Here is a 23,138-nt window from a genome sequence, read left to right as displayed (position 1 = left end):
TTAAAAACGTCGACAATTTGTTGACAATTTGTTAGTGCCAATTATACTTGAAAGTATATTAAAATCAGTTGATAAATGAATTGCATGATCAATGATTGAAAATTTTGGTTTTACTAAATTATATGGTAGTTTCTCCGTTGCTAATTCAATAGTAAGTCCATTTGATAACTCATTGCTAACTGTCTGAAAAATTAAATCAAATTTTTATGCAAATTTTTGCTCAAATATTATTTATTTATTTTTTTGTAATTTTGAAATTTTTTAAGTATTAATTCAGCATTTTTAAAGTGTATCAATTAGTTAAACAATAATTTATAAAGAATTTTTCTATTTTAAAAATCATTTTTTTAAAACTGATAAATTTAAAATAAATGCTAATCATAATCAAAATAAGAACAAAAATGAAAAGTTATTTTAATTACAATAAAAAAAATTTTTTACATAATTTACTTATAGCAAAAAAAAAAAATCAAAAATAAAATAACTCAAATTCAAAATGAATTATGAAAAAATTGTACTCTTTAACATAATTTTAAACTATTAAAATATTTAAATGTTATCAATGAATTGCTCTGTTTATCCTACCAATATATATACTATCATAATATAAATATTATTTTATATTATTTAACACATTATCAAAAGCATTTGCACTTTATCAGTGATATCCTTGTAGTTATCATTATATCATCAGTACATTTATATATTAATAATTTACTTTTATTTTATCAAAAAAAAAAAAATAGGATATTATATTGAATTAAACTAACTTGAGCAATGATATCTTTTGATAAATTAGCTAAATTATCTAATGCATCCGGTGGTAAGCCAAGAGTTTCCTCTTTATCAATCAATTTTAGCGATTGAATTTTTATCAAAACGTTAACTCGATTAGCTGATAGTTGAATATTTCCATCAATAACACTACTGATAAGCATTGTGCCAACTTTTTCACCGCTATCATTAATATACAATGCAGCTTCAAGTTCCAGATTTACTCGTGCTGTACCTATAAAAATGAAAAAAGATTAATTAATCTTAACATTAATGATAATTCTGATAACAGAATGATAACGGAAAAAAGAGGAAAATTATATGAAATTATATTAATTAATTATATTTGCATAGTTATGTCTGTATTAATTATCTTACATATCATTTAATTAAATATTATGTTTAATCGTTTAATTATGTACTATCCATATTATTTACATTATATTATTATGTTTGTATTAATTTTTATATAGTATTCAATTATATGTTATGTTTAATTATTCATTATTCAATTATATTACTTATTATTCATTATTTATTATTCAATTTATTTTACTTATATATTACTATTACTCGATTATAATTATTCAATTATATATTATTTATGTTATTATGTTTATATTAATTATACTATATATTATATTTTATATTTATGTTATATTATATTATTAATTATGCTCACACCAATAATTTTATATATTATTTAATTATTTACATTATGTTATTAATTATGTTTGCATTAATTGTTATACATTATTTAATTTTATATTATATTTAATTATATATTATTTCTATTATATTATCAAATATGCTTACATTACTTATATTTGTGTATTATTTAATTATGCTAAAATATAAATCAAATTATAAATCAAAAAATATAAATCAAATTTATTCTCGCATTTTGATAATTTTTCTTAATTAAATTATTATATAATAACCAACTAACCATTATCTTTAGCTAATAATATCACAAATGGTGCACGTTTAGAATAAATCTTAACATAAATTAATTTTCTTGGATATTTTTCTCGAATAGCTGGCATAATATCACCTAGACATACACCTAAATCACCAAAAATATCTCCGTCATTATCATTGCTTTCTTGATTATTATCACTATTATCATTATCACTATTGACAACACTTCGTTTTCGACGTCTTCTTAATTTTGCCAATATTACTGTTGAATTTTTTTCATCATCTAATTCTTCGTCATCCTGAACAAATCAAATATTTAATCATTTTTGAAAAATTAATTAAATTAAAAAAGAAAAAAAGAAAAGTTATCAAATAAATATTTTATAATATTTATTTTTATGCAAAAGAATCTAATACTAAATGTATTAAATAAAATTTTTAAAATCAATTATTTCATTTAGGAATATAATAAATAAAAATAATACAATCAGTTATTGATGAAAAATTTATTATAAACTAATAAAACTAAAAAAGTAAGTGATTTTCGTTTTTTTTTTCCTTTTTTCTGTGTATAATAAATTTTAATTTATTTGTAAAACTTTAAATTAAACAAAATTAATAAATTAAATAAACAAAATAATATTACCTCAATATCAAAGTCACCAAAATCATCATAATCCTCATCAGTACATGTCGTTTTAAGTAATTCACTTAATTCAGGTATTTCAGGTCCAACACGAAACATAATAAAATCATTTCTAAAATTTATTGTCTAATTTAATTTTTTTTTTTTTAATCATTCAATTATTTTCGCTAAAATAATTTCAATCTTTGCCATTGTTAATACAAATATTTTTTTTTTTCTTTTTCTTTTACAAATGAAAAAAAAATTATTTTAAAATTAATTTTAGCAATATTTTCATCATTTTTTTTTTCACATAAATTTTTACCTTTTTGCAAGACATTTAAAATAAATTTTAAATGTTAGAAAAAAAAGAGTGAAAAAAATTGTTTGCTTTTTTTTCGAAAATTTTTTTTGTTTTTATTTAAATTTAAAATTAAACATTAAAATAATTTGCTAAAATTTAATAATAACTTATGCATATGATAGAGAAGTGAATTAATAGTGTAATCGCTAATTAATACATCCAACATTCGTTCATTTTCATTTTCATTATTAAAATTTTGCGGAAAATGCATTGGAAATGGATGAAATGGCATTTGAATTATTTCTTCTTCAGGTGCAAATACCGCCCGTAAGCCAAGTTGAAAGTAATCAGGTGTTGCTAGCACCTTTATTATATGTAGATTTAACACAATGTTAGGTAAATCCTAAAAAATTAATAAAATTCTATTTAATATTTCTAATTAATCACTCAAAAAATATTTTTAATCTAATAACAAAAAAAAAAAACTTATAAAATAGCACTTAATAATATTTTTTTTAATAACAAAATTTGGAAAAAAAATATGGACAATATTTTTAATAATAAAATTTAAGTTTAAAAATTGAAAAAATTTTAAAAAATAATTCTATTTTAACAATTGAAAAAAAAAAAAAAAGGAAAAACTAGATAAAATTATTTTTTTTTTATCAAAATTTTTTGATAAAAAAAATCATATGCATGCAAAAATATTCCAAAATATTATTTTTTAAAAAATTTTATAAAAAAATTTTTAATGTAATAGCAAAAAAAAAAGATTTAATTAGTAAAAAAGTGTTATATATAAAGGTTAAATTTCAACTTTTTTTAAAAAAATGAATTTTTTAAAGAAAAAAAAACTTACTTTATAAATACATTTGTCTGAAGGAATTAAACCTTTAAATATAGTTGATTTCTTATTAGCGTAACAATCTCTGCAAGGATCTAAAATAGTTGAAGCATTTGTTCCTTCACGTACGCTTATATGTGACGTCGTCAGTGAAATTGGTGATAACGTGAAACGCTGCAGTATTATCAATGATAACTGATAAATTGTTGACATATTACACTTATATTATTCATATTGTAGAATTATAATTACTATATTATTATTCATTACTTATAATTAATTAATTAACAATTTATTCGAGAATTTCTTTTCTATGTTTTTTTTTTTTTTTTTTTTTTAAATCATTCTGTTGCTTTTTTTTAAAAAAAAAAAAAAACTTCAAAATTAGCTTATTAAATTAATTTTTTGCTTTTTTGTTAAAATTATTTAATTAATTCTTGCATTTTTAAAAATGTATTCTTATCAAACTTTTTCATATTTAAAATGAACATTTAAAAAAGAAAAAAACTTTTTGCTATACTTATTTATTTCATTAATATTATTATATTAATTTCAAATTTCAAATGGTTTTATTCCATAATTTATGCCATAAAAATTTTGTTATCATTAAACAAATCATTTAATTAATAAAAACGTATTTAATAGTATTTGTTTATCACTTATATCATTTACATTAGATATAATTTTTGATTACTTACTGTATTATCATTTTTTGTAGTTATATGATGAGTGTCGGATACACTGATAAGTGATAAGTTCAATTTTTTTTTTGAAGTAGAAAAATGAGTAGTACTTCTATCAGTTTGCATCTTTTTTTTACACATTTCCATATAACACTAAAAAAATTAATCATTTAATTATAATTAATATAAATTAATTGCAATTCAATAAAAAATTCTTTGTTAAAAACTTAAAAAATTTTCCGTAAAATTCAGAGAAAATTTTTCATTTACTAAAATATACAACTTTTATAATTGATATAATTTAATTTTGATTAAATAAATATAAATTCTCTAAATTAAATTTTTTGAAGTACTAAAATAAAATTCTCTGCTAACAGCAAAAAATAAAACTTTTAAATAGATTGTATGGCAATGCATTGAAAAAATTATACAAAATATGTTTATACACAGATTTTTTATGCATTACTGCTAATTTAAAAATAATAATTTTATTAAAAATAATAGTAATTTATACTTAATATTAAATCGAATTAATTTCGTTGCATAATTGGAATTAATTATTAAATATTAAAAAAAAAAAAAATATTTCAAAACTTAATGTTAGCCTTTTTTTTTTCCTTCTTCTCATACATTTTTCATTCCTAATTATAATCATAAATTCTACAAAATATTCATTAAAATTTTGAATTTTATTTGATATGCATAATAATTTTCACGTCAAAATTATTTAAAAAGAAATTAAATTAAAAATTAAAACTTACATGTTTTGGTAAATTTGATATTTTAATATTATTAATTGCAAATTTGATCATTTCACTAAGTGGAATTACTTTTGATGCTTTTTGAAGTGGTATATTGATCTTTTTTTTAACAATATTCCGTATCATTTGACAAACTCTAATTGGTAATTGCTTTCGAATTTGCTTTACCGTACTACCCTACAAAAAAAAAAAAAAAAAAAAAAGAAAAAGAAAATTCAATAAAGTAATTAATTAATTGATTAATTAATTATACAATTTTAGGAAAAAAGGAGTATTATGGTTTTGTTTAAATTAAATTAGTCAATGAAAGATATAAATGAATAAATTCATATTTCACTTTATATTTCAATATTTTTTTAAGTAAAAAAAAAAAGGTAAAAGTAAAGTTTTTAAGTAAAAAAAAAAATGCACACCGTTAGTTATAGTTATTCGATCAAATAATATTTCAAATGAATGACTAATATTTAGTATCAGTAAAGAAGAAAAAGAGTTTTTTTACGTGTGATAAATTAAATTACGTCAGTTACGTGTAAAAAAATGGCAAAAAAACGTTGAAGTCTAAATGAAATCAAATATAAAATTTCAATATAACTAAATTAAATACATTTAATATAATTAAGTCAAATATAAAACACTAAAATATCAATATTTCCTTTTTTTTTTTTTTTTTTTTTCATACTTCTTTAACAATAATTATGTTTTGCTAAAATTTCAAAAATTAAGAAATTAATTTTAAATCAAAATAAAAAATCTGATTTCAAGTTTTTATGCACATTATATTTCAATCTGAATATATTTGAAAAGGATTTTTAAAATGATGAAGTCCTGAAATTTTCCTGTAATATCTATTCCCTGTAATTATTTAAATAATAAAAAATGATATTTTAATTGTTGTAAGCATACTTACTTACTTATTTTTTACTTATTTAATTACTTACTTATTTAAGGTAAATTTATTAACATACCCGAAAATTGGAATTGAAAATATCTTCCAAAATGCCACCATTTTGTAAAATAACATCGCTAAAACCAGCATTTACATAGCAACCAATACTACGAACATATGGAGATCCATTTAATTTACGATGAATAGTTAATTGAACAGTGGTTGAAATCTATTAAAATTTATATTCAAATTTAATTAATTATCAATTTTGTGGCAAAAAAGAAAAAATTGTACATTTATTAGAAATTTAGTAAAAAAAAATTTTTTTTAAAAGAAAAAATGCAGCATATATTATTTGTAAATATTATTCATTTGAAAATATCATCATTAAAAAAATCTTTAATATAATTTTTTAATAATTAAATATAGTAAACTAGTAAATTAATATATATTAAATATATAATAAATTAATAATGAAATAAAAATATTAATAAACTTAATATAACTAATAGTATACTCTTATGCTTAGATATCAAATAATCTTTTATCTAAAATTGTATAATTAATTAATTAACTTATTGAATTTTTTTTTTTTTTTTTGGAGGTAATATGGTAATTAATAAAACTAATAATTTTGACCTGATGAAAACGTGTGTATACAGTACTATTGAGTTTAATAGGTAATATTACTTTAATTTCACCATTAATATCTCCTTTTATCCTGAAATCTCAATTTATTATTTTCCTTTCCGTTTTTTTTTTTTAATGTTAAAATGATTATTTTAATAATTTTTTTATTGAAAAAAAAATTAAAACATTTAAAAAAACAAATTCATTGCATTATTAAAAATATTAATGTAAATTTTCGATAACTCCTTCATTTATTCTGTTTTTTTAATTTTTGTATAACTAATTGCTATATGGAATTTTTGTTTTCCTAAGAATCCAAAGGTATCATCGTTTCATATAAAAATTAAAAATTTTTTGGATTATAATTTTAAAAATTGGAATTTGTTTTAAAATAGCATCGATTACCTTTACAATACTTACTCAAGATCGAAATTTCGAATGGTGAAAATAAGACGATTTGGTGGTGCCGGATGAAATGTCACCAATTGAGGACATCGATATCGTGAAATGATAAAATTTGAAATTGCAATACAACCATTAAACTGAAATTAAATTTTTTGTTTTGAAAGAAAAAAAAAGATTCTTTTACTTTTTTTTGTTTTTTTGTTTTTTCAAAAAATATTTTAAATGTAAGAAGAAAAAAAAGTGAGTGTTATTGGAGTGATTTAAGAGAAATTTACTTGTTGAAAACATTGCTTTATTGGTAATAATTGAATTCGTCGAATTTCTTCATCAATAATTGAAGCAGCCAGAAGATTAGCATATGAAAAAGCCTTAGGTTTAATTTGAAATTCTAGACCAGGTAAGCCACGAATACCATTGAATAATTGTGAATTGATATCGTTATCATCGATACTGCTGTAAAATAGAATATATTAGTTATTTTCTTTTTAATTTTTCTTTTTCTTTTTTTTTTTTTTTTTTTTGTTTTAATTTTATTTTGAAAATAAAATTTAGCCAAAATAATCATCAAAAACATTCATCCATAGATTTTGATAATACTCACGCAATAAAAAGTTTAATTAAATTAATTGAAGTTGTTTAATACTTTTCTGTGTTTACAAATTTAATACAATGGTATTTTGATAGTATAATCGTCTAATTTAGATGATAATTTTGTGATAATTTGTTGATTAAAATGATTATAATAATATCATTCGTTGATATATTCGATTCTTTTTTCCATCCTTTCTTTTTCTTTTCTTTTTTTTTTTTAAATTCCTTTATTGCATTTCATTTTTTTATTTTGTAGACATTTTTCTTGAATTATAACGAATCATTCACATAGTTCGGTTTTTAGTAAATTTTTTTCTGCTAATTTATCCTTAAAATTAAAGATTATTATTTAAAATTAGGGATTATTCAAAATAAAGAGCGAAATATTGAAATTAAGTTAAATTTTTGAAGGAAAAAAAAAATTAACTAAAAAAAAATAAAAAAGTTAAAATGAGCAAAACTGATAAAAATAAGTGGAAAAAGAAGAAAGATTAAGAGAAATGAGAAAATAAAATGATATGCATAAAAATATTTAAATATTTATTCATGAAAATAATCACAAAAAAATTCATTGATATTTATATAATTATTATAATTAAAACTGATTCTCAAATATTATTTCTTTCAAATCATTCCAAATATAATTCTATGGATAATTTCAATTATCATTCAACAGACTTATTTATTTATTTTTTTGGACCTTTTAATTGCATTTAAGGATTAAATATCAATTCTTAAAAATATTAAATTTTAAAAAAAAAAAATGCTAAAAAGCATACAATCTGTTTTATCAATTACTATCAATCATTAAATCGTTATCAAAGATAAAATCAAAAAAAAAGTTTAAAAAAAAACTAAAACAATACTTCACTGCATCGAATCTTGGTGATTGAGTATTCTTAAAATGATTTATTGTTGATGATAACGGTTGTAATTGCACATCACTATCCAAATATTTCACATTTAAACCAAAACAGCCAACAAAGAGGACAAAAATTAACTGAAAATTTGAATAATTGAAATTAAAATTGATAAAACATTTGATATATTCAAATAAAATATTATTAAAAAATTGAAAATTAAAAAATTAAATTTAAATTTGACGTAAATTAAAAATTTTGGCAGCAATAATCGTTTTATATTATAAAAATTAATTAAAAATTTAACCACAAAGTATAAAAAGTAATTTAAAATTTCAAGGTTAATTATAAATTACAAATCGGTGAAGATAATACAGAAACTATTAGTTGTAAATTACATATTAAAACAATTTATTTTACAATTCAAAAAAAAAAACATTTTTCTCTAAAAATTTCATTCAATAGATGGGATAAAAAGAGAGAGAGTGTATTAAATAGACAGAGAGAAATAGGAAAAGCAAATGAATGAAACTGTATGAGTGGCATTTCATTTTTGAATAATAAATTAATTTAATTGAATACAGTTGAACAATTAAATAATTTTATGCATAATGTAAACAAAATCTGATTAATACAATTAAAAACAAACAAAAAGAAATGTAATTAATAATCAAAAAGAGCATTGATATTATTATTATTATTATTATTATTATTACTATTATTATCATTATCATTATTATTATTACCGCTATTATTACTCGATATTATTATTAATTACTATTCCTATTACAATTTTCATATTGTTATATGGTTATATTTTTATATTGTTTCTTTTATGTATTATAATTTTTATATAAAGCAAATCGTCATCTATCCATTTAAATCATGATACATTGCAATTTGAACTCTTTTTTCCAGTTTTTTTCCTAAAGACTTTCTATCTTTTTCCCTTCTTTAATTCATTCATTATATTTATATCACATATCCTGCCCAGTAATATTGTTATTCAATTACAGTATCCACCACGGTCGGTTACAGTACCATTTACAAATTAGAGTAATTGTTGAAGTTTGGCTACAATAGCATTTTTGAAAAACTGCAGTATTTGTTGAAGTTTGGTTACAGTAGCATTTCTGACAAACTACAGTACTTGTTGAAGTTTGGATACAATAGCATTTCCGACAAACTACAGTACTTGTTGAAGTTTGGATACAATAGCATTTCTGACAAACTACAGTACTTGTTGAAGTTTGTTTACAGTACTATGTCTGACAAGCTACAGTACTTGTTAAAGTTTAGCAATATTCTGACAGTTTTTGTAATATTATTTTTTTTAATAATTTATATTACTGATCACTTTTAAACTTCGAATTCTATACATTTTTTTCTCTGTTTCAATTTTCAGTAAAATCCAATCCATTTTCATTCAATCTATCAATTGCTGATAACTAATCTTTCAACTATCAATAATTAATATAATCAATTATGAATCAGTTGTACCAATGAAACAAATCATCAGCTACTAAGTATCAATTTACCAAAAAAACCTACCATTTTTCACATTATTTTAAATGCTATATTTAAAGTATTTAATATAAATTAATTTCATTCCAAAATTATTGAAGATACACAGTAATGCTAACTTCCATTACTTCTAATTTTGATTTTGCTTTTTAAATTGATAATTTGATTTTTTAAATTTTTAAATTCAAAACTAATAGTATAAAAATTAAATGTAAAATTTTTTTGTAATTAAAAAGAAAAAGCAAAAAGCTTCATTACCATATGTATACTATTTTGCACACGCATATTTACGTGTTTGTGCGTGCGTGTATGTCTGTGTAATTGTGTATGTGTGTATGTGATTGTATGTATGCGTGTACGTGTGTGTCTGTACAGTGCGCAACATAACTGTAATTGATTTATTGAAATATTTTGGAATTGAAATTTATAATATTTGATTTTTTCATGTTCTATGGCTTAATTTTATTTATTATTTATACCTTTCTACAATTTAATTATTCATAACCTTCTACAATTTATGACATATCGAATACTTTACAACATATCATTCATTTCTATCCTTTATTTTTATTCTAATTCAATTCACAAAGTCAAGATTGTCACAAAGTAAATTAATAATTTCTGATTATTCTTCATTTATTTTTAATCTAAAATATATTATGTTTCTATAAACTTTGTCTAATTCCAAACTTGGTGTTAGAATTAATTATTGTTTGTTTTAATTGAAAATTTTTATATAACTCATTTCAACCATATAAATCATTTATATACAATTTTTTTTTTCTGGATTAAATTAATACTTACCATTACAGATTCCATCATTTTATATCATTTCAACCACTGTTTTCATCTTTTTTAATTGAATCCATTAATCGTTCTTCACTCGACCATTTGCTAATATTCTGAATAACATTCACTTATCAGTTAAATAATTTTAATCATCTTCATTTCATTTTCAAATTCAACAATCTTCATCAGCTATCTTTAATTCATTGAATTATTTCATACTGTAATTTCTTTTTTCTATCATATTAAAATTAATTCCATTAATTAGCTTATTTCTTGTTATTAGTGAGCTAATTTCTCCTAGCAATATGCTTCTTGATAATTATTACTTACAGTAGTAATGAATAATAAAATAATAATAATGACAATAATAATACGATGGCAATTAAAGTAAAAATAACAATGATAATAATAAAAGTGAAAATAACAATAATAAAAGTAATAAACAATAATAACAATAATACTAAAAGAATAAAATAATTACTTTTCCAAAGTTCAAATTTCATAAAACAATTATAAATCATTGTTTGATGAAATATTCAAATAATTCATAAGAAGGTAAATGAGAAATATTATTATTGTTATTTGTAGTAATACAATAAAATATTAAAAAATGTACGAACCAACGATCAGATTATACAAATTAAAATTGAATGTATGTGAAATAATAATAAACAATAAATAATAATGTTTAACGAAGATTTTTTAAATCTGTTTGATTAGATGGCAGCTGGAATTAGTAGTAATAACAAATTTGAAATTTATTGATGCTTGAATTTTTTCTGAATGAATGCTAATTTAAGCAACAACAATAATAATAATAGTGATTATCGTTTATTATTACCTATTGTTATCAATATTAGTGTTATTGCTATTACTATTATTATTATTTATTATTATCATTGTTATTGTTGTCATTATCATTGCTGCTTTTATTATCAATGTTCTATCCTTAGTTATTGATTATATAATTAATGACACGCGCTAATTTGTTAAATTTTATCGTTCTTTTCACGCATTATCACTTCCATTTCAATTAATCTTAATAGTTCTATATTAACTTTCACTTTTCTTTTTTAATAAAGAACAATTTTCCTTTCTTATTTTTTTAAAAAAAAATTAAATATTTTCTTTTTAGAAAAATTTAAATATATCTTTTATTTTTTATTTCATTTCTCAATTTTTCCAATTTTGCTACTAATAATTCCAATCAAAATGTTAACACTTTAATAAAATAATTTAGCAATCAGTTACAAAAAAAATTATGGATAATTAATGGTAATTATAATAAAATTATAAATGAAATAAGCATCACATTAAATTTATAGCACAATAATATATGTAGACTAATTACTGTACTTTTTTACCTAATTATCACTTATAATTAAATAAATTAATCAATTACTTACATCTTATGATAAAAAGTTTTTTTTTTCTGAGATTTTTTCTCATAATCAATTGATCATTTTAAAATTATTTTCATTTCCTTTCATTAACTATTAAAAATATTTTTTAATAGTTAATAGCCATTCACTATTTCAAATTTCAAATTATTTAACAATTTTTTATCATTTAATTGCTATCAGAATGCTTAGAAATTTCAGAAAAAAAAAAAGTGAAACATTACTTTTTGTAAGTTTCATATCATCTTTATACATAAAACGAATTTTTACTAATTAATTAAATTAATTATTCAAAATGTTTTGATGGAATCTAGTTGATAGAATCCCTAAACTATATTCAACAAATATGATTAATCCCATTCACAATATTTTTAATTTAATTACAACTAATTGCATTTATCATCATTATAATTACTAATCACAATTTTAAATGTTTAATGTTCAAAAATTGTGCGATAAATAAGAAATCGAATTAATCTCATATGAGATTATATTAGCCATATTTTATAAATGATTTAAAATTAATCAATCAAATATTCGTTTAAATTTTCAGTTGAAAATTAACAGTAGAAATGCTTGTATGAATGAAAAAATTTATGATTTATTGTAAATATGAATATTTACAATAAATTTATTATGTTATTATATATAATTGATAATAATAATAATAATAATAAGTAATTATTTTCAGAATTTAAAAAATTTCGAGAACAGTTCTTTTTTACTCATTTTAAATTATTATTGACAATTTTCTCTTGTTTTTCTACTTTTTATTAATAAATGAGAATCGAGAGGAAAAAAAATGTGTGGAAGGAATAAGTAAAAAAAAATTAAGGTTTAATTTTTGAGTTTAATTTTTTTTTTTCTGCTTTGCAAAAAACAAAATTTTTAAAATGAAATTTCTAAAAGTTTGAGTGAATGAATTATTTTATTAACATTAATCAACATTAATTATTATTAATTACTAACATTAATTATTATCTAACATTTAATTATCGAACAATTTAAATAAAATATGATTGCACTACAACAAAATGAAACAATTTTATAAAAAATCTTGTATCGCTTTATAAAAATAGTAGGCAAAAAGTATATACTATTGAATTTTAAAATTTCAACAATTAAATTTTAATTTAAAACCATAATTTTCTTTTTGTTATTTCTAATTTCAGTTTTTACTAATTATAATTTCCATTTGAATTCCTCATTCTTAGCTCAACTTTTTTAATTATACCAACTTTTTTTATATCAACTTTAATTATACCAACTTTTTGCTTCTATTTTTTGTTCTTTAATTATTATAAATTTTTATAGTTTAACTTTATAGACTCATTAATAACTTTGAAAAAAAAAATTATAAACTCACTTTAATTATGATTTTCCACTGTATATGGTTTACATATAGGATTATATTTTCGAATACGGTAATTATATTAAATATATTATTATAATTATTAATAAAAATATAAATTAAAATATATTATATCAAATTTAATTATATGATAATACCATTGGTTAATAAAGCAAGAAACTGACGAAAAAAAAAGTCAAAAAAGGTGCTAAATTTTAATAATAACAATTAATTCAAATTAAATTTACAATTTAATTAAAATTTAATGCATTCGAAGTGTGAAAAAAGAAAAAGACAAAAAAGTTATACCAAAAACTATTAAAAGTGTGAAAAAAAATTAAATTACAATGATAAATTTAAAAAATAAAGTTTTTTTTGTTGTAAAAAACAAAGAGAATAATTAAGAAAAAATGAAAGAAGAAGAAAATAAAATAAAATTGGTATTAGTTTTATTTTATTTTATTTTTTTTTTTTTTGTTACTATACTTAAATAAATTAATTAATTATCAATCTGTTTCAGGAAAAAAGAATGCAAATAAAATAGAAAGAAAATTTGATTGAATTTAGTTGAATGATGATTAGAACAAATAAATGACCATCTATTCATATCTCTTTTCTCTTTCTTCTTTTCATTTCTCTTTTATATTGTTTACAATTCACTGATAAATTTAATATCAATTATAAAAAAAAAGAAAGAAAAAAAAGAAGAAAGCGATAAAATTTTAAATAAAATTAGTGTAACAGTTTAAAAAAAAAGAAAAAAAAAATTTAATTAACAAAAAAATGTCAAAAAAATTACTGTCACTTTAAATAAATAAATATATGTAATACAATGATAGAAAGTGTATTTTAAACAAAAATGAAATTTAAACTATGAAAAGAATGAGCAAAGAAGAGAGAGAGAGAGAGAGAGAGAGGAAGGGAGGGAGGGAAAAGAAGAGAAGAAAGAGAAAAGGGAATGATAAGAAGGAAGAAAAGAAATGAATAATGAAATTTTAATGATTGAAAAACTGGTTTTACCTTTTCAATTTATCTTTTTCCAAAATTAAATCATAATACATCTTAATCTTCAATATATTTAGTTCATTTTAAAATTGATAAGAATTTATCTTTTATGAAATTAAAATTTTTCTAAGAAATATAAGGTGCGCTAATATGCTTTATGCCTTTTCTAGAGTATAGTAAATTAAATTTATTTTTAAATTGATATGAATTTTTTGTTTCTTTTTTTTGATTTATTTAATAATACTTACTATTATTATACTTAAAAAGTTATACTTAACAAATGAAAGAAGAGGAACTATCCATTTAAGAATTTAGAAAGTCAAAAAAAAAAAAAAAAAAAATTAGTGAAAATTGACAGTTATTAATTAGTAGAAATTACAGCAAATTAATAATTAAGTAAAAATTTATGAAATTTATTACACAGTTTTTTTTTCCTTCCAATGAAATTAATTACATTAATTGAAATTAATCAGCAAATAAAGAGGACAAAATTTATTTTTTTTTTTTTTTTTGTAAATACACTATTTTCTCTCTTTAAGAAATAAAAAATATTTAAAGATGAAATTGCTTTCATTAAAGAGAGAGAAAAGAAAGAGAAAAAAAGAAAATGTAAAAGTTATTTTTTAATATTTTTATTAAAAAAAAAAAATTTTACAATTAAATTTCATTTTATTTGATCTAATAATTGAGGAAAAAAGAAAGAAAAGAACGAAATTAAATTGTAGTATTTTTATAAATTGTAAATAATTACTTTTACTTTTATTTATTATTATTATTATTAGCCTAAATTATGAATAATACATTCATTTATGAAATACAAATTTCTTAGAAATTTTGCAAAATGTTTTGAATCAACAATAAATGGTCGAAATTTTATTCTTAAAATTTGAAATAAAATCAAATTATTAGAAATGATGATGGATACAACTATTTTTAATGCATAAATGTTAAGCTATTATTAAATTAAATTAAGTACACAGAAAAAAAATGATAAAAAAAGATGAAAAAGATCGTAATTAATAGGTTTGGCCAGAATTAATGAATCAATAAATAATTGACATAATTAAAAAATAAGATTAAATTTTTTAAGTAATTAAATAAGAATAAATTCTTAGCTAACTGATAAAAACTTATTAATGACAATAAATAATAGGAAAAAAAAATTAGACTAAGGAAAAGAAAATTAAAGGTTATTCCGTAATAAAAATAAATGAAATGATAAAAAAATAAATAAATATTATTTATCAAGAATAGAAAGTAAAAGAAAGATTAGTCAGAAATAAACAAAATTAATTATTTTTATACAAATATTTTCTTTTTTTTTTTTTTTTTTTATAGAAATTTGATTTTATTTTCATTTTTAATTAAATTTGATTGATAACATTTTTTTTCTCTTTTTTTTGTGAAAAAAGGATGAAATTTCTTTTTTTTATTCAATGATAGGTAATATTGTATTTCACTTAATTTATTTCATTTCAACCAGTTAAATAAAATTTTAAACTGTTTATATATTAAATTAATTAATATATATTCATCCACCATTAATTTCATTTTGCATTTGCTATCATTACCTTACCTCTTCCGTTCTTATTAATTAAATATTGTTTATTACAAACTTACTTGCAGAATAATAATAATAATACATGTAATGAAGAAAGTTTCAGTTTAGGTACTTAGGTATTAATTTAGGTAAAGAAATTAATTATGTATTATCATACATTTATTTTACTATTGGCAAATTTAACTTATTAAATTCATTTTTAAAACTTTTTCTTTTCCATATTTTTTCTTATCCAGTTGATGAAGAAAAAAAGTTCACTTATGTAAACATTATATTTTATTGAAGTTAATTTATTTTATAATTTATTAATGATATTAATTATGATCAAAAAATGAAAAATAAATTACCAATGGGTGAAATATTCATTTTACTCTGCATCAATTTTTAAATCAGTAGTTTATAAACAATGTTTGGAAATAAGCACTGCTTGCATTTTCAAAAATGCTATCACTTAATCCCTTCTGATAATTGAACGTTTCTTTCAATACGACATTTCCTATGAGATTATAAAAGAGAAAGAATATTGTGAGAGATGTGCTGAAATATTTTTAAAACCGATAAAATGATTATTTGAATCGGAATAATAAAAAAAAGTCTGAAGGAAACTATTATTTCCATCACTAATGATATCCTGAAATTGAATTTTGATAAGAAAGAGAAAACTACTTATTATATATAATTCATATTCCATGTTACTGCAATAATAATATTGAAACTTTAATTATTAGTAAAACAGAACAACTCATAGCATGAATATAACCTCTTATTAAAATTACATATTATAATGCAGGCATGCTTCGCACCGCAAAACAAACAGAATGTAACTGAGCACAACAATAAGAATAAGATATAACCATTTCACGAAATCTCCTTATTATTTGAACAAATAAAAATCTGCTATACGAATAAATGAAAACTCCTTACTCTCTAAGAAATACTATCTCCGTTATCAGAACAAACAATAAAACCATCACGACAAGACAATGATGATTTCAGAAATAATTCATCTAGTACTGTTACAACAAATCAATTAATTTTTTATTAAAATAAACCTTGACATTTTCAAAACAAGTGGATTTGACGCTGTTTCCTACTTCAGAATAAACACAAAACCGTCAAAAATACGAACTATAATGTTAAAAACTCAAAGAAAAGATCATCAGCGATCATGTATGCAGCTTATTCAAATTTTTCGGACGAATCATAAGGTCACTGTAAAACGGATCAATGAATTACTGGAAAAAAAAGTTAGCAATTTACTGATTGCTTTCAACAAATTCTAATTCTCAGAAGATATTCTGAAAATGTACTGAAAGAGAACCTAGATAACCAAATCAGTAATAATTAATTCATCAACATAATGAAGTAGCGTCAAATTATAGCACCCAAAAAAAACTTCGAAATCTTAGAAATCATTAAAGGAAATTCAATGTATACTGTAATTCTGTGTACGATAATCATATATGACTTTAGTGTAGAAAGATTAATATAATTTATGGGAAAAGCTTAAATCTCTAAATCATGCATCAAAAATAAGCCTTAGTGTCAACAAAACTAGACTTTAAAAATTATATAGAAATCGCACTTTGATAAACAAAAATATTAGAATAAATTCCTATACAAAGAAGTATTCAAATTATGAATACATTATCTATAGCGTTCCCACTACTCCAACCTAACAAAACTTCCATCTATTGCCGCATTCGCGACAAAAAACGAACGTCGTCATAGGTTCATCTGCACTACGTGTCTGCACTTGTGTATAGGTGCAATTTTTCTTCCCACATTTCCCACATTTAAACATATCAGAAGGAGTTCCCTCCTGAACTGCCATCTGATATTCTTCAATTGCCTGAAAATTTTATCAATAAATATTTAGCATTTTAATTTCTTGACAAAATTTTCGCGATTTATGGAATAAATTCATTTGCAGCAGTAATGTTGTTTGCAAGTAATGAAATTCATTAGAAACTATGTGACGTAGTAATGTAATATTTGTATTGCTGCACTAAATTACATTACATAGAAGAGAAAATTCCAGGTTTGCCGATTGGCTACTGCTACACATAACAAATTAACCAATAACGTTCTTTCTTTTTTTCTCATCATGCTTTAGACAATATTCAATTGTTGTCATACCATATCAGTCACATAAATCATGACGAAACACTCCGTATCACAATATTCGAGAGAGATAGAGAGAAAAAAAAAAGAAAAAAACCTCAAAAACTACTTCAACTATTCAAACCTGTTTGGTAAATTTCTCTCGTTGTGCTTTCATTTCATCCGATGCCATTTCATCAGCTGTCATTACTGCGAATCTACAATAAAAAAAAAAAAAAAAAAACTCATAAAATGCAGAAAGCTAATTACTATTAATCTGTATGAAAAGTGTGATAAATAATACATTGTTTTACGGCAAAAACTCAGTTTTAAAAATATCTCCTCTAACATTCTCAAACAAGATATAAAACAGGTATGAATGTAACAGGTTTTAGAGAAAGTACAAAATTAAAGAGACTACGTGTAAAGAAGACATGCTGATAAATAAACAACTCATATCCTTATGTGTACCAGTTATTGCATTTGATAGAAAAAAGTCTTTTCAAATCACATAAAACCCAAATTTGTATGACTGTTTATCTTCTCACTAATATCCATCCGAAATACAGCCGCTTTCTACGTTCTTCACAGGAACTGATAATGAGAAGTGCAAAAAAGAAAAAAAAAAAAAGATGAGAAGTGTAAACACAACTTTTAAACTTTCTTTTTGCTAAGAATAATGATAATTACAAAATCGGTTGCAACTATTCCTAGCAAAGAAGAATTTTTTCAGCTTGTATTTCCAATCTATAAACTGAAGTAAGGATAAAAAGCCACTAATAATATAGATAATATAGTTGGAAAAATCTTTTGGAAACAAAATTCCTACAAAATATCAAATTATTGAAATAACCAGTCTGTTGATTTCAAAATAAATTTTTATTGTAACTACAAGGATTTCTTCATCAGTCATGTCACTGACAATAATTTCACAATAATTTGTTCTTCCGTAACAAGTCATGTCATTTTACAGCTGATAATTTCATAAATGTTATTTTTTTGTCAAAAATGTTATTTTAAAAATGCTATTGCCGCACATATCAATTTTCGACAACTGATCTAGCTTAAAATTCTGTTAGATACTCTTCATACACAATCTATTCCCTCCACTCCTCTCCTTTTCTTACTGCCTTTCCTGCTCCAGTTCATTAGCAACAGCAGAACAGAGACCAAACTGTCGGTGTTATTTTCCTGGTGACGGATTCAGTATGCTTAACAAATTATTACGAATAGATGCTTAAAAGCATCTGCCTAAATACTGCAATAATTTGATCGAAGTTGTAATATAAAAATCCTAATTCATTACCATCAACACCTTTATCCCAGAAATTTTTAATGGAGTCGCCAAGCTATGTTTACCCAAAAAACAAAACATACAATTTTTTCTCATAAACATTGTTAATGGTGATTAATAATAAACTAAAACTCCGCCGGACATTAAGAACTGAAGCAGAAATAAATTCATAAATCTTATAAAAAAGTACCAAAAATTTGTTTGGGAAAAAAATCTTCAATTTACCAATACGAAACATTATTTTACATTAGCTGTAGTTAATTAGGGTAAAGTTAGGCAAAAAGACTTATGTGATATATTAAAAGAAATATGAGCTTAGCTTTCAGTTCACTCAATGGTTAAGCTTGTCATTATTTTTGTATAAAAAGTAATTATGCAAAAAATAACAAGTACTTTTCAGGAGTTACAGCACCAATCAACACATTTTCACGCAGAACCAAATTCTTTTTATCACGCAAGTTGAACACCCGACTTCGTAAGGCTGCTCTGTACTTCTCCGAAGTACCACGATGAACCTAAACATAGAACACAATTATTTCTCATCTCAAATTTATCTCTAATGTTTGGCTAACTTATCAGAGTTTACACACTTTAAAAAACTGTCAAAAATTTACAAACTCACTTGATCTTACTACAGTAATAGTTTGAATAAAATATTATTTTTGTAAAAGCTTGCTGTAAAAGCTCATAATTACACTTTACCTTCTTCAAATGAAACAAAAGACAAAAGCTTAATCTCATCTCTTCACTCCCGACATAATTATTTGCGTGTGTGACTTCAATGTCACTAACTATGATTTGATTAAAATCTCATTTTTGATGAACTAAACTTCACTTTACATTTTAATAAAACACAATTCATACTAAAACCATTTTAATAAAACATGATGCATATTGAATATCACTGGAAAGCTTCTTTTTTTCCCATTGTAGAAATAAAAACTAGGTGACTCCAGACTAATACAAGAAATACAAAAAGAGTCGAAAAATTTCCTACCTCGAACAATTTCCTCTCAGTTCTAATTGCCAATTCTTCGGGATCAAGAGTTCCATCCGGTAGTTCCTTTGAAAGCAGAGCATCGAGAATCATCGTAGCACACTTATTCCGGACCTGCAAAATAACATTAAAAATTAGTCAAAGCCGGAAAAAACCATAAAATCCGACCTTAACGCTTTATCAAAATCAAAATACTGAAGCAATATTTGAAGAATAACGAATCATACACCAAAAAGACGTACTATCACGTCGGCCCAATGATTATAACGTCATGCTTTCAAAATTTTATAGACTCTCCGGGTCATTAGACGCATACCTCATCAGGAAGAAGCTGTTTCCTGGTTGCCATTGAAGGCGTTGAAGAATTAGCTGTATTTTTTTGTGGTGCAGAAGATTGTGACAAATGTTTGGAGCTTTCACTAAATGTTGAAGAAAGTGATGCTGATGAATTACTCTTTGTTACAGCATCTTTCGCATCGCCCTTACTACTACTCGTTTTATTGGCCAACAAAACCTTCCATTCCTGAGAATTAATCACGATAGATATCACAAAATTCAAAAAAAAGAAAAAAAAAATGAAAGCAAAATAGAGATAACAAGATGAGAAAATTGTTAAAAACAACAGCAAGTCAAGGCAGCAAAAATATACAAAGTCACTTAAAGATAATTTTATAATATAATCGAGATGAACAAACAACTATCTAACATGTTAAATAAAAAACAGTGTGCGATAAACAAAAGACCAAGACATTTCTAAACAATGAAAAAATAACAAAATATTACAATGGCCAATTTACTATGCTATATATCACTCTGTGTCATTTGTCATTTGATTTTTTAGTATATCAGATTAATCGTTTATCGAGCAATAAGTCTTTTATTTCAAAACATAATACCTCTATAAATACCTCCAATTTTGGAACTTCTTCAAAAGCAAAACATTTCTTAAACAAAAAGAATCAGTACTATTTAATCATATATTATTGCACTAAGCTAAATCTTACCCATGACTCAAAAAACCAAAATAGGATGGGTAAAAAAAAAGGAAGACTTTGTGCCAAGTTAAAGTAATGAAGACCCAGTGCTGCACTGTTACTTTTTCTTAATTTACAACCTTTTACAAGTGATAATAAATAGCACGTCAAAAAACATGAACCGCGATAAAGTGATAACCACTGCTCCATATTCACATGATTTTGTATCACTATTGAACAACGGCAAAAACAACTTCTAACAAATGCAAAATTCGAATAAGCTGATCCAAAAAAATCGAAGACTGAAGTTAACCGAACAATAGATACCTTAATCAAAACTTTAGCTCTCTTAGCAATCTGTTCATCGCTGGTTTTCTTGCGTAAATCATTGATTGTCATACCAATACGAGTTTTCTAAAATTATTTTTACTACCAGTATCAACATTAATTATACATTTATCACTACATTCCATCCTCTTCACTTTCCTCATTATTATATGGAAAAAACTGACAACTAAGAAGCAAGATGATAGACTTACAGTAAGGATATTGATGTCGATAGGTAATGCCGCTAATGCATCCAATAATTCCATCGCATCATTCATCTAGAAATAAGATAATGCAGTACATGCTTCCTACCTACCTAATGGATGCATATTGGACATATTGGAAAAGTATTATTCTCGTAATAAAAAATATGCTCTCTCCAGTGTAATATATCCCCTATTAAATAATTGTATATATACTTCTTAAGTTTTCACTAAATTGAAATCTACCTGTCCCATTTATAATCCAAAATATTCTGTCCACTCATATAGGATGTCAGTGTAGTGCCAAATAAAACTGACATATTAAAGTCTAATCTGTTATATCATCAATTAGATGTAGCTTACACTACCAAATCAGAAAAACAAACTAAGCCAAAATTTTATGGAAAAAAAAATCACTTAAGAACAAACGACCATAAAACACCGAATAGCAGTAAAAATTCCCGCATCAAACAAGTTATATCAACTTAAGCCTGAAAAAATTTATTACTTTCATTTTGCTCGAAACAAAATACAATAAAATGACTAACCGTCTTAGTTCCTTGTATCATTCGTTCAAATTTTCGGCCAATTCGCAACACTTCCTCTTCACAGGACACCATCTTCAAATAACGCAAAATTACGTCTTCACCAAAACCCAACCAAAAAGTAGACTTACGTGACGAATAACACAGCCCAAGCCTCTACGCAGAATAAGTCACTATGCAATAGCAATCATCCCGCTCGGGAAACCCTAACTAGCCCAAACTTACTAATTCTGGGTTTTTCGAGTATTTCGAATCTACTATTAGTTCAGCAATTAACTGTAGATATAAAGTGGAAAAAGAAGGAGTTTCAGCAACACTTCAACCCATATATATACTCCATGAAAATGAAAATGTTTAAGGCTACTTGGGTTATGCATAATTGTAGTATTAATCATTGTTGATTGGTGTTACTCTTAATGATGAAAAAACACACTAACAACACTAATTAGAGTTTGATTTTCAATATATCAGACGAAGAAAAAAATTTTGATTAATTTAACTGGAGTAGAATATAAAACCATTCACCGAAAATTAGATGTCCTGTAGTATGACAGAGCACGCAATGACAAGACAAATTTTTCATTCCAATTACAATTATGCAAAAATTATATACAATTTGAATACAAAGTGATTACATGCGATGTTAGAAAGATTTAAAACTGTACCATTCCTCTATTTCAGTATAAATGCAAAAAGTTATAGCAAAGTAACGGTTCTTTAATTGAAATTCTTAAGTAATTGAAACAATAATGGAATTTTTTAATGGAAATAATGGAAATTC

At 22.5% G+C, this 23,138-nt stretch overlaps 2 protein-coding genes across 2 annotated transcripts; both read right to left on the bottom strand.

Annotated features, from left to right (window-relative positions):
• On the bottom strand, positions 1–10,630 carry Bm17656 (Uncharacterized protein; the record flags this gene model as incomplete). The annotated part of the gene is made up of 14 exons (XM_043080732.1): positions 1–183; positions 771–1,009; positions 1,724–1,994; positions 2,342–2,453; positions 2,792–3,027; positions 3,484–3,642; positions 4,167–4,304; positions 4,913–5,089; positions 5,878–6,027; positions 6,438–6,519; positions 6,849–6,970; positions 7,109–7,286; positions 8,291–8,424; positions 10,613–10,630. The coding sequence occupies 14 exons, from the start codon at positions 10,628–10,630 to the stop codon at positions 1–3; spliced, it is 2,199 nt and encodes a 732-aa protein (XP_042936666.1).
• Positions 10,631–17,589: 6,959 nt separating this feature from the next.
• On the bottom strand, positions 17,590–22,432 carry Bm5993 (transcription elongation factor S-II (TFIIS), putative; the record flags this gene model as incomplete). Its single annotated transcript, XM_001894945.2, has 8 exons — positions 17,590–17,766; positions 18,163–18,235; positions 19,705–19,826; positions 20,309–20,422; positions 20,625–20,831; positions 21,610–21,696; positions 21,822–21,887; positions 22,361–22,432. 8 exons carry the CDS (start codon positions 22,430–22,432, stop codon positions 17,590–17,592), a joined length of 918 nt encoding a protein of 305 aa, XP_001894980.2.
• Between the last annotated feature and the right edge of the window lie 706 nt (positions 22,433–23,138).

Source organism: Brugia malayi, assembly GCF_000002995.4.
Source record: "Brugia malayi strain FR3 genome assembly, contig: Bm_v4_Chr3_scaffold_001, whole genome shotgun sequence".
NCBI classification, from domain to species: domain Eukaryota; kingdom Metazoa; phylum Nematoda; class Chromadorea; order Rhabditida; family Onchocercidae; genus Brugia; species Brugia malayi.
The sequence above is the reverse complement of the archived record's forward strand: the minus strand, read 5'-3'. Positions and strand labels throughout refer to the sequence as shown.